This window comes from Hibiscus syriacus, unplaced genomic scaffold (assembly GCF_006381635.1).
Source record: "Hibiscus syriacus cultivar Baekdansim isolate YM2019G1 unplaced genomic scaffold, ASM638163v2 tig00116951_pilon, whole genome shotgun sequence".
In the NCBI taxonomy this organism is placed as follows: Eukaryota; Viridiplantae; Streptophyta; class Magnoliopsida; order Malvales; family Malvaceae; genus Hibiscus; species Hibiscus syriacus.
The window spans coordinates 1,789,351-1,802,231 of record NW_024063482.1 but is presented as its reverse complement, the minus strand read 5'-3'; the positions used below and the strand labels follow the sequence as shown (position 1 = coordinate 1,802,231).

Sequence of the window (12,881 nt, the reverse complement as noted above, 5' to 3'; positions counted from 1 at the left end):
AGGAAATGTGACATGACATATATGTGATAATGGGATATGAGACTTTACGAGAATGTTACATGATATATGTGATATGAATGTGTATATGTGATAAACATAAAAGATAATGCTCATGTTATTTGTTATGAGAGCTAGGGGTATAGTTAATATGCCAAGAGTTTAGGGTTCTATGTGGTCCTTCGGGATATATATATAATCCTTTGGAACATATATGAGGTACTTTGGTACACCTACTTGATCCATTGGAATATGTATGTGGTTCTTAAGAAGTGGTCCTTCGGGACATATGTGTTATATGTGGTCATTCGGGACATCTATGTGGTCTTTCGGGACATTTCTACGCGGACCTTCGAGACAAATTCTATGTGCCCCTAGTGGGAATTATACAAGCTGTGGTGACAGCATATGTCCACAACCTCTATGTACTCACATATCTTTAGTTCTCAAAAGTATACATGGGTTAATAAAGACATAAAACAATTACAATGTATATGATATGTATATGTGTGACATGTTATGTAAAATGGATTACAGGATTCGTGTATATTGCTTGATTTATGTATAATATGATGATTACTAATGTTATGAATATGAGTTTTCAGTCATAAGTACTAATGATAAGATTGGAAATAATGAAAATGATTGTATATGAGTATAGAAGAATTGGCATATAAGTTAGTATGATATTATCGTATTTAATGTACATGCATTGATAGGTAGTGAAAGTTTATATTATTTATTTTTTATGTCTCACTAAGTCTGTGACTTAGCGTATGAGTGTTTTACACGTACGATCCGAGAAGTTCTAAAGAGAAGATAGACAGAGGAGACAACGTGACTTCTGCAAAGATCAGATCAGAAGAATTAACAGTAGGTTTCCCTATTGTATTATAGTGTTGGCATGTATTTAAAGAATTAAATTGTAAAAGCTCTTAACAATTTTTGTAAGCTTTTTGAGTTGATATATGTAAATTATTTAGCATGTTTAAATTTAAATTCTAGATTTTCCTCTATTTTTATACAAGAAATGATTTGAAAGGTTGATGTGATATTTCAGACTTATATCCGGGTCGGATACGAGTTAAGGGTGTTACATGCTTAAACTATATATATTTTATATTTCACGTGCTTAAAGCATTAATTGTCAAAGTAGGTCCCTAATATTTCATTTGATTAATATTTTAAAGTCAATTTGGTAGGTTCATTAAAAAAATATTATCCAATGAATGTTTGACATGTGACCTGATTTTTTAATTTTATATATTTTTTAAATAAAAAAATATATATTCTCTTTTATATTTCTTTTATTTTATTCTTCCTGACATTTATTCTTCTGTTAAACCCTAAATATATATATAAGCACCTATTTTAATAAAAAAATATAATTTAAATAATTACTTTTTAAAACCTATAATTATTAATAATTATTTTAAAATTGTCCTACCACAACAAAAATTGGTCCCTAATCTTTCATTTTCTGGAATGAAAAATTAAAAAGCAACCATTGGAACTACATTAATGGTCCCAAATCGAATTATATATCCATCCCACCACAACAACGTGATAAATTTTTACGTTTGCTTTTTGATTTCCTTCTCTCAAAGAGGCTGTATACTACAAACGGTCACAGACGCAAGGTCTTATATGAGAAGGATGAAATTTTAAAATTTTAAGATGAGATAAACTTATAAAATTTTAAAATAAGGTAAATTTATAAAATTTTAGGATACGAAAAAGTATTATCAATTGAAAGTATAAAAAAATATTTAAAATATATATTACTTTGAAACTTTTAAGGAACGATTGTTCTCATTCGTCACTCTTCGATCCATCCCTAACCGCAAAGTTCTTGGAGCTATTAAACTAATTAATGTCCCCAAAGCTCAACCGTATTAAACTAATTAAAAACAAAGCCATCAAACGACGTTGCTATATTCTCTTTCTTTTGTCTCCCCTTAAATCCTTTCCCTTTCCACGTCTGAAAGTCTTCCGAAATCCAATCAATATTAGTTAAACATACTTAATATATGTTTAATACTCCTATATTATTTTAAATAAAACCATATATCCATGTTTCTCGTATGATGTAGTGAATATCTAGCTGAATCTTTCAGCCTTACGTGGAAAGCAAAGCAACTTGCGGGGAGTTGAGAGGGACATTCTGGGAGAACAAAACTATTAACTTGTTTTTCCCTTTTAGCTTAGGACACATAGGGTGCATGTACCCAATTGGGAATTGGCCTACCAAATTCGGAATCCAAGCCACTTGCTGAGACTGGGTCCAATTGTTAGTGATTGAGCAGAAAATGGTGGATTAACGACTGCCTTTATCAGCTATTTACAAGCCAGCCAAACAGTGGCGGATCCACATCTTCTCGAGGGTGGACACGTAATGACAAATTAGACAATGACTTTGTGCCATTGCCGAGTTAATATCATGGCCTGGGCGTTGCAGTAAATTTATACAACTAACCTAGACGATATGACAAATTCCATTTAAGAAAATGAAAAAGAAACCTTAGAGATTCATGTTCCGAGAATCCAAGTTTTTTCAACACTGTAGTCCTCAATATGCTGACATTCCTCATTTTTTACGTGCAATGCTTAGCGGAATAATTTACCTCTCTACAACTAAAATCAGTGACGAAAGACAATATATATGTATCCATATGTCTATATGTATAAGGGATGGTTGTGATGCAAAAAATGAAGCTAGAGACACCAAAATTTTAACACCCTAAATTTACTAACAGCTCGGGCTTCTTTATTGGACAAATATAGGTAATATACTCCAAAAAGATGGTCTTCAAGCTGAGCAAAGAATACAAAAGTCTATAAACCAGCATGTAATGTAATTGATGCGAAAGTATATAAAAGAAATCGATCGTTAAGAATTAACGAGATCTTACCAATCAATGTCAAGATGGCCGAGTTGGTCTAAGGCGCCAGTTTCAGGTACTGGTCCGAAAGGCATGGGTTCGAATCCCATTCTTGACATCAAATTTTTGCCTGCTTTTTTCCTGGTCGCATTTAAGGGGAAGTGGATTCTGTTTTATTGAACCTTTATGTTGTTTCATGAGATGTTGATTGGCAAGAAATTTGGTGATTGCTTGATTAGGTATTCTTAATAGGCTGGTTACTAATGATTGATTTGAAAGTGGAGTAGTGGACGACAAGTGTATCTTGTGTGGTGCGGTGGCTTAATCGATAAGCCACCTTTTCTTTGAATGCATGTTTTCCGATGGTGTAAGAGGATTCTTGGTCTTTGTAATCGTGAGAGGCCTGTGTGTTCATGAGAACAGGAGCTATTTCTTAAGGGTAAGTCTCTCCTTACTCTTATTCTTAAATTGGCATGGAGTGTGTTGATTTACTTCATAATGGAGGAACCAAATAGGTGTACATTTAGCAGTTTGGTGAGAAGCGAAGAGGACATTTTCAATTTGGTAAAGTTTATTGTTCATCACAAACTATACAATAGGAAGTTAAATAGGATAGGGCCTATAAATTCTAGTCTTTGTACAGAATGAGATCTCTTAGATTAAATATCATGCGATTGATATTTGTTTATGTTGCGGAAGACGGCTATCGGATAGAGCAAAATCGCAACTGATAATTTGAGAAAATAAAAATAAAGATAAAAAGAGACACAAAATTTACGTGGAAAACCCCTAAATAAAATAGGGTAAAAACCACGGGCAACGGTAGTAGAATTTCACTATGAGAAAATAGGAATTACAACCTCTCTCGATCTACCAAAGAGAAAACAATGATAATTTTCTCTCGATAAAAAGGAAAAAACAACTCTCAAGAAACTCTCTAAATTCTCTCTAGTATCGGAAGAAAGCTAAAATGCTTTGGGATGATTTTGAAGCTAAATGAGCTAGGGTATTTATAGTTGAAGCTTTAAGGACTAATTTTTAAATACCCTAAATTACAATGACTAATTGCATAGTTTTACCATCCAAAATTTTCAACAATTTGGTGGCCAAATTTGACCAATTTTGCCACCCCATTAATGCCACCAAATTGCCACCCATAATGTTGACAATTGATGCAATTTGGTGTGCCAATTTTCAACAATCTCCCACTTGAAGATTTGATTGGAACAATCATATCTTCACACCATTCTTTCTACCTTGTACCTTTCATGTTGCTTACGTTTCTGACAGGCCACAGGAGGATCGACACCAGGTAAATTTATCAGCATTGATCGCCTTCGTCATGAAATCTGCTATGTTGTCTTTGGTATGGATCTTCTGCATATCTACCGTTCCTTCTTCCACCTTTTCACGAATGAAATGGTACTGAACTCATATGTGCTTAGTCCTTGAATGAAATGTTGGATTCCTTGCTAGATGCAAGGCGCTTTGACTGTCACAAAACAGAGAGACATACTCTTGATTGTGCCCAAGCTCCTCCAATAGCATCTTCAACCAAATTGCTTCTTTACTGGCTTGTGTAGCTGCTACATATTCTGCCTCTGTTGTGGATGTAGCCACAACTGACTGCAATTTTGAAACCCAGCTTACAGCTCCACCAGCAACTTTGAACACATATCCTGTAGTAGATTTGCTTTTATCCAAATCCCCTGCATAGTAAGAATCTACATACCCATTGATTAGTAAGTTTGATCCTCCGTAACATAATGCAACATTTGAGGTCCCTTTGATGTATCTTAGGATCCTCTTTACAATATTCCAATGCTCTTTGCCTGGATTCGCCATGTACCGACTAACCACTCCCACTGCTTGTGCAATGTCTGGTCTTGTGCATATCATAGCAAACATTAAACTTCCCACTGCTGATGCATACGGTACTCGAGACATCTCCATCCTCTTTTCTTCACTGCTAGGACTCATACTGGAGGATAATTTGAAGTTAATAGGAAGAGGGGTAGAAATTGGCTTACAATCTTGCATGCTAAATCGTGACAAGATTTTCTTCAAGTAATTCTTTTGTGAAAGCCAAATCTTCCTATTACTTCTGTCTCGGTGAATTTGCATCCCTAGAATCTTGTTTGCTGATCCCAAGTCCTTCATTTCAAATTCCCTAGCCAGTAGTGCCTTCAATTCTTCAATATGATCTTTGTTGGGTCCTGCAACCAACATGTCATCCACATACAACAGCAATATAACAAAATCGTTATCACCAGACATCTTGAAATAAGCACAAGGGTCTGCATTAAGTCTGTTGTATCCAAGGCACATAATGAAGGAATCAAATCTCTTATACCAACACCTCGGCGCCTGCTTTAGACCGTACAGAGATTTGTTCAACCTGCAAACCAAGTTCTTCTTTTCTTTTTCTTCAAAACCTTCAGGTTGGAGCATATAAATCTCTTCTTCAAGATTTCCATGAAGAAAAGATGTTTTAACATCTAGTTGTTCCAAATGTAAATTCAATGTAGCACACATTGCCAAGACTACTCGAACTGTTGTTAGTCGAACCACAGGAGAAAAAATTTAATTGAAATCAATACATTCTTTCTGAGCATATCCTTTGACCACCAGTCTTGCACGATACCTCTCCACTTGATCGTCACCATTTCGCTTGATTTTGAAAACCCATTTGTTACCAATTGGCTTCCTTCCTTGTGGTAGTGGCACAAGGTCCCATGTATTATTTTTATGAAGGGCTTCGATTTCTTCTTGCATCGCCATCATCCAGAGTGAAGCATCTGAGCTGTTTATTGCCTCCTGGTATGTTGATGGCTCATCGTTCTCTGTTAAAAGGCAGTATGCAATATTACCTTCTATAACATAATCTGAGTGCCAATTGGGACGTCTTCTCACACGATCTGATTGACGAGTTGTTGGAGCTTCAGAACTCTCTGGTTCTTGTTCATCATGTGATGGTTCTGCTTCAGAAGAATCTTCTTCTTCAAACTCTTTTTCCACATGTATCTGAGTAGTCTCTGACTTTTCAGCGCTATCATCGTCTTTTTTTCTTTGTAGTTTATCTTCTACAAAGATAACATCCCTGCTAATGATCACTTTACGGGCAGTGGGATCCCACAAGCGATACCCCTTTACTCCATCAGCATACCCCAAGAATTTGCATTTCCTGGATTTTGGATCCAGCTTTGAAATTTCTTGGGCGTTGTACATCACGTACACAATACTTCCAAATACATGGAGGTTTGAATAATCAACTGGTTTACCAGTCCACATCTCCATTGGTGTCTTCAGCTCTATTGCAGTTGATGGAGCTCGATTCACCAAATAACAGACGGTATTGACTGCTTCTGCCCAGAATGATTTTTCTAGGCCTGTGTCCCTCAACATTGCTCTTGTTCTTTCTAACAAGGTTCTGTTCATCCGCTTTGCCACTCCATTTTGTTGAGGAGTGTTCGCCATTGTGAACTGTCTTTTGATGCCTTCTTTCTTGCAAAAGTCATCAAATTCTTCGCTTGTGTATTCTCCTCCATTATCTGTTCTGAAACACTTGATCTTATTTCCAGAATCAAGTTCCACCCGCGCTTTGAAGTTTTTGAAAGTTGAAAACACGTCTGACTTCTTCTTAATAGGGTGCACCCAACATCTCCTGGAGTAGTCATCAATAAATGAGACAAAGTATTTTGCTCCACCTAGGGATGTTACTGGTGCTTGCCATACGTCAGAGTGAACCAATTCTAGAACACTTTTGCCTCTAGAATTTGATGTGTTGAATTTCAACCGGTGCTGCTTACTTGTTATGCAATGCTCACACAAAGTAGGTGATACCTTTATTAAGTCTGGAAGTAGCTTTTGCTCCACAAGGACTTTCATTCCTTGTTCTGACATGTGTCCAAGTTTCTTATGCCATAGCATTGCATAATCTGAACTACATGAGGCAACAGAGGCTTCTGCTTCTAAAAATGTCTTTCCCTTCAGCATGTACAAGTTTGCAGCTATCTTTTCACCTTTCAACACCACAAGCGCTCCACGGAACACATTCATGATTCCTTTCCGTGTTTCAATCTTGCTAGCATTATTATCCAACAATCCGTAGGATAATAAATTTTTCTTCAGACCTTTCACGTGCCGCACATCTCGAACAACTTTAATTGTTCCATCATACATCTTCAATTTGATGGTTCCCACACCAACGATCTCTAAGGCATGATCATTGCAACTATACACAGATCCTCCTGAGACATGTTCATAATGATGGAACCATTCTCTTCTTGAGGTCATGTGATATGTCGCTCCCGAATCAATGAGCCATATATCTGTAAATCTTTTTCTGCCTTCCACGGTGGTTGACGCTTCACAGCATAGAGCATTTCCATCATCTGAAGTGTTTGCGGTATTGCCTTGTGGATTGGAGTTTTTATTTAGACTCCAACAATCCTTCTTTCCACAGTGGTATCACTTTAAATTCTTCTTGCTCCTCGACTTCGATCTACCATGTTTATGACTGCTGCTTTGGCCACGTTCTGTTGATCTCCCTCTCATCGTTGTCAACGCTTCTGCTTGTTGCAGATTTACTTGTCTGTCTTCCTTGTTCTTGCGCCGATTTTCTTCTTGTAGAACAGCAGCTGCAACGTCATCGAAGACTAGACTGGTGACATTACTGTTTGTCAAGTTGATGATGAGATGATCGTACGAATCCGGTAGACTTTGAAGTAGAAGTTCAACACGTTCTTGTTCTCCTATTTTACAGCTTAAGGATGTAAGCTGAGAAAATAAGGTGTTCAGTGTATTTTAGTGCTCCGTCACTGAAGTAGATTCTGGCATACGGAGAGTGTACAATTTCCTCTTAAGGAAAATTTTATTGTGCAGCGATGTGACCTCGTACAATTTGATGAGATGATCCCATATCTCCTTAGCTGTCTTCTTCGCCTCGATGCTTGACAATACTTCATCTGCTAATGCTAGATGAAAGTTTGCCATAGCATTCCCGTCCATCTCGTTCCATTTGATGTCATCTGCGAAATCCACCGGCCTTTCATTGATAGCCGCTAGACACCCGTCTTTCCTTAGGATGGCCTTCATCTTTCAATTTCCACAATGAGAAATTTCTCTCATTGAATTTTTCAATATCAAATTTCGTTGCCATAGCTTCTTCTACGGATAGCTCCCACTATTTCACTATCGTGAATAGTTCTCTAGAACCTTCAAAGAATGGGTAATAACTTTTTATTTTCTTATGTTGGAGGATCCACCTTTTTGGTGGTAACCACAAAAACAATAAGCAGATATTACACACTCTAATCTAGCTCTGATACCAATTGTTGCGGAAGACGGCTATCGGATAGAGTAAAATCGCAATTGATAAATTGAGAAAATAAAAATGAAGATAAAAAGAGACACAAAATTTACGTGGAAAACCCCTAAATAAAATAGGGTAAAAACCACGGGCAACGGTAGTAGAATTTCACTATGAGAAAATAGGAATTACAACCTCTCTCGATCTACCAAGGAGAAAACAATGATAATTTTCTCTCGATAAAAAGGAAAAAACAACTCTCAAGAAATTCTCTAAATTCTCTCTAGTATTGGAAGAAAGCTAGAATGCTTTGGGATGATTTTGAAGCTAAATGAGCTAGGGTATTTATAGTTGAAGTTTTAAGGACTAATTTGTAAATACCCTAAATTACAATGACTAATTGCATAGTTTTACCATCCAAAATTTTCAACAATTTGGTGGCCAAATTTGACCAATTTTGCCACCCCATTAATGCCACCAAATTGCCACCCATAATATTGACAATTGATGCAATTTGGTGTGCCAATTTTCAACAATTTATTTTTGTCGTAACTTACTACTTTTCTTTAGATATAATACGAAAGGTTTTTCCCAAAAAAAAATATGTATATTAGATTATGTGTTTAAATATATAAGCATATTGTCAAACACTACTATTTAGCATTGTTTAGGAATTAATAATCCAATGGACGAAATAATAAATTAAACAAGTTGATGCATGGGGTACATAAGCTCCCATTCAAACAATCTGAGGCAACAGCAACAACCACTCCATCGGTTTTTTCTCAATTGTTTTGTGTCTAAAAAAGAATCTTTTAGTGTTTAATTATGTCTCACCCAAACACAATTTGACACTACGATGGTAGGTAAAAGGTTGTATTTGCAAATCGTTATAAAATAATACGTTTGTGATGAGGTTAGGTTTTTATTTTCATCGTTGTTATGGTCAGAATCAAATGTTTGGAGTTATTTCACGTTATATAAAATTATTTTAATAATAAAATCATCGAAATATAAGATTATTAATATATTATCGAACATGATATACTATTTAATTTAATTTATTTGATTTAAATATAAGGTTTAAATGCTTAATAAACTTTTAAAATAACAGTTTTTTTACGTAATGTAAAGTTTAATTTTTTTTTAACATTACATGAACAAGACGTGTGTCATTTAACGGACTTTTTTAACGTTCATTATAGTCGAGACACTTAAAATGATAACATATATAACGTTACGCGCTTGGATTGATCGAAGAAAAATTTAATCACTTTAACGAAAAAAATAATATAGTTTGAACACTTTTTTTGTATTAAACCTAAAAAATAATATAAATTTTTATATGTAAGGAACATATAATATCGACTTTAAAAATGAAAATTTCGTAGATAAATGAGAAAAAGAAGACTAATATGAACAACATTATATGTCTCAACAAACTAGAAGAAGGTCTATCTCAACAAGAATATAAAAAACTCCACATATCACGTGACCTTGCAATCGACAATTCAATATTTAACCTAATAAAGATAATCAATAAATCTGACCCACTCTCCCAAATCATCCGCAATTTTTAATGTTCACAGTTCAATTTATTATTGAACCTGTAATGTCCTTGCCCTTCCCTTTTTATTGCAAACTTTCTCCCTTACAGTTTATGCCCTTCTTTCCCTTCCAGCTTTACATATGTAATAGTTTTACAGAGAGATTTGTTCAGAATTTGTTGGTGCTAAAGGAAAAACAAAATGACAACAATCTCTTCCTGTACTTTCATGGGCGTTGCGCTCATCTTTGCTCTTGTTTTTGCTATTATGGCTCCCAGTGTTCCGGCTCGGTCTGCATCTCCAGCACCTTCTCCCACTAGTGATGGTAATTTCCTTTCTGTATTGATCCCAATAAAAAAAGTTATCTTTTTTGGTCTGTAGTAATAACTGAAACTGTCTTCCCCATTGTTGTATTCTTATGGAGGATTTGTCAAAAGCTGGTCTTTGTTTCTTATTTCAATCGTCATTCTTTCGTGCAGGAACTTCAATTGACCAAGGGATTGCTTACGTGCTGATGCTGTTGGCACTTGTGCTCACATACCTCATCCACCCATTAGATGCAACTTTCTTTTAGATCATTCTTTACAGCAATTGAGAGATTTGGTTTAGGTCAGGGTTGTAAAACAAATTGCCATGTTAATAAATGTATTAAGTTGTTTCCTTTTTAGCTGCCATGAATCTTTGTCTTCCACTCATCATCTTTGTGTCTGCAATGTGAAGCGTAGTGCTTTGGGAACTTGGAACAAAAACAATCCCACAAATTCAGCACGACACGAGGATCAAGTTCAGTAAACAGTTCCTTTATCCCTCCATCCATCATTGTTTGAAATCACAGATTAGAAGAATGAACTAAAGTGAATATTCTTCCATTAAGAGACATTCTTTGTATTGAACTTTTGTTATTCACACTACAAGATCTGCTATTAGGCACTTCACAACGACTTCAACAAAGCAAGATCTTCGATCACTTGCTCGCCCTCTGCCAGTCTTATACTGCTTATTGTTCTGAATATATTCTTTAACAACTAGTTGGATATCTATTGCTGATTTGCTAGAAAGTGGAGAACTCTATATGCGGTGCGGGAGGATCTTCCGGAAGGCTTGAAAGGAACTAGTCCGGAGGACACTTGACCGAAAGATATGTTTAGTTGTATGTTAACTCGGAGGTATAAAATAATTCACTTCAGAATTGAACTCATATCACGATTTGTTGAAGCTTGTATAAGCAGTTTTGTTAAGACAACTTTGTCTTCTCATCGGTACTTGAGAACATAGGAAGTCTATCTCCCAAGATACAAGAACAATCGTACACTGCCAACAACAACATTCCGATAAGCAAATCGAACTCGACATTGTCTTTTTCTATTACTAGAAAAGAAAAAAAAAATCAAACTCAACAATCTTGCATGGATATGCCATCCAAAGTATAAATACAGCTAAAAACGCTTTCCAAGTACATATACACGATCCTTGAATGGACTAAATATAGTTATTTAGCCACCCAAATAAGCTACTTAAAAAAATTCTGAAGAAATTGAGTTTAAAGTTCATCTTATATTAATGATGAATGTAGTAATCATCCTCTGCCACAGGAAACATCCAGAGGCATCTTTGAGATAGTTAATACACTGTCTAATTTTTCTGCTTCTTTTTCTTTCGAATACATAACTGAAACAATCAATTTCCTTTGTGAATTTCTACAAGATTGTTGCTTGGGATGATAAAATTGAACTGTATATGAAAGCATGGCTGAAATAAGAATCAATTTCACTGCAATTCCAACAGCATTTTGCCACTTACGGGGGTTGAATAAAACTCTAAGCCAGCAAAAGAGAAAACCAGAAAGCCCTCTCCTCGTGTTTCGACCTTCATTTTTCTTCACAGTTCCTTCCACATCGCTGTCTATTGAAGTTTTGTCATCAACGTTGGCAAAACAAGCATTCAACTCTTTCACCACATCCAGGGGTCTTCCTTTGTATTGTGTTACTTGCTTTGTAAGAAACAATCTGCTTTGCTCCAATCGACAGAGCACCGAATGCTTATCTCTCAGCTGCCAAGCCTGCAATTTCTGCACGTAAATATGAACATTAAATATGATGGGGGAAATAAAAGAGAAGAGAGAAAGTAAAGAAACCTTGAAATGGAAAAGGGTGTTCTCAACATCTTTCAACGAATCTCTGATGGGAATCAAACTCTTCCTTTCCTCATATGGGGTCTGCCCAATATCACAAAAGCGACCGTGGTCTGAACAATGCCTGCAGAAGCTGATACTGTTGTCGATTTCATTGTTCAACCTGTCGTGCAAAGCCCACGCCCTCTCGATGAGAGTCTGCAGTTTATCGTGATTCAGCTCCATTGGTGGAAGAAAAGAAAAACACCCCCATAATTCAGAACACTCCTGTTCCTCTTAACTTTTTAAAGTCCCATCATTTGGACTTTATTCTGTCATTTTTGTTTCTTTTTAAAAATTACTGTTTTCTTTCTTTTTTTTGTTTTCTCTTGCTGTGGTGGAAGAAAAAGGAAGCTTGAGGAAGAATTGGGAATGGAAGGTCGGCCTCTACTTTTTAATGGTGTTTTCGTAATCAGGTATTCGGACAAAATCATTGTGGCCTCTTTCACTTTGTGTTTGTGTGGGTGGGTATGTTTGCTTTAAAGGCAAGTTTTGGCTGGAAATGGAACTCCGAAGCTTTGTTGTTCCGTACCCCACAATCTCATTAGATGCGATCATGTACATATGGCCTTGCATTGCGAGCCATACATACGTTTCCATGGATATGAAAGTGGTCATGTTAGATTCTCCATGTACCATGTCATTGAAGGCAAAAGCAAAATGGAAATTGAAAATATTAGATAAGAAATAACATTAGAAGTGATTATGGAGTGAGTCGATTACCCTTAGGGTGTGTTTGGTTGGGGGAATGTGAGATTCCCATGAAAATGGAATCTATATTCCCCCGTTTAGTTGGCCGGGAATGTCATTCCTAGTAATCTTACATTACCAATAGTGGATTTTTTGAGATATATTATCGGGAATGTCATTACCTCCCTTTCCTTATGTATTGTTGGATTACCGACGTTTTGGACTAAAATACCCTTAAAAAAATTTCTTTCAAAAATATCATTATTCTGTCATTGAATAATAAA

General features: G+C 35.9%; 2 protein-coding genes and 1 non-coding gene across 3 annotated transcripts; 2 read left to right on the top strand and 1 right to left on the bottom strand.

Annotated features, from left to right (window-relative positions):
* Positions 1 to 2,917: 2,917 nt before the first annotated feature.
* On the top strand, positions 2,918 to 2,997 carry TRNAL-CAG. Its single transcript has one exon. It is a non-coding gene; the product is annotated as a tRNA-Leu (tRNA).
* A 6,856-nt stretch (positions 2,998 to 9,853) lies between these two features.
* On the top strand, positions 9,854 to 10,911 carry LOC120188813 (arabinogalactan protein 41-like). Its single transcript, XM_039192207.1, has 2 exons — positions 9,854 to 10,062; positions 10,217 to 10,911. Exons 1-2 carry the CDS (start codon positions 9,939 to 9,941, stop codon positions 10,309 to 10,311), a joined length of 219 nt encoding a protein of 72 aa, XP_039048138.1. The 5' UTR covers positions 9,854 to 9,938; the 3' UTR covers positions 10,312 to 10,911.
* Positions 10,912 to 11,267: 356 nt separating this feature from the next.
* LOC120188675 lies at positions 11,268 to 12,235 on the bottom strand. Its single transcript, XM_039192090.1, has 2 exons — positions 11,872 to 12,235; positions 11,268 to 11,805 (listed from the first exon to the last, which is right to left on the bottom strand). Exons 1-2 carry the CDS (start codon positions 12,091 to 12,093, stop codon positions 11,314 to 11,316), a joined length of 714 nt encoding a protein of 237 aa, XP_039048021.1. The 5' UTR covers positions 12,094 to 12,235; the 3' UTR covers positions 11,268 to 11,313.
* Between the last annotated feature and the right edge of the window lie 646 nt (positions 12,236 to 12,881).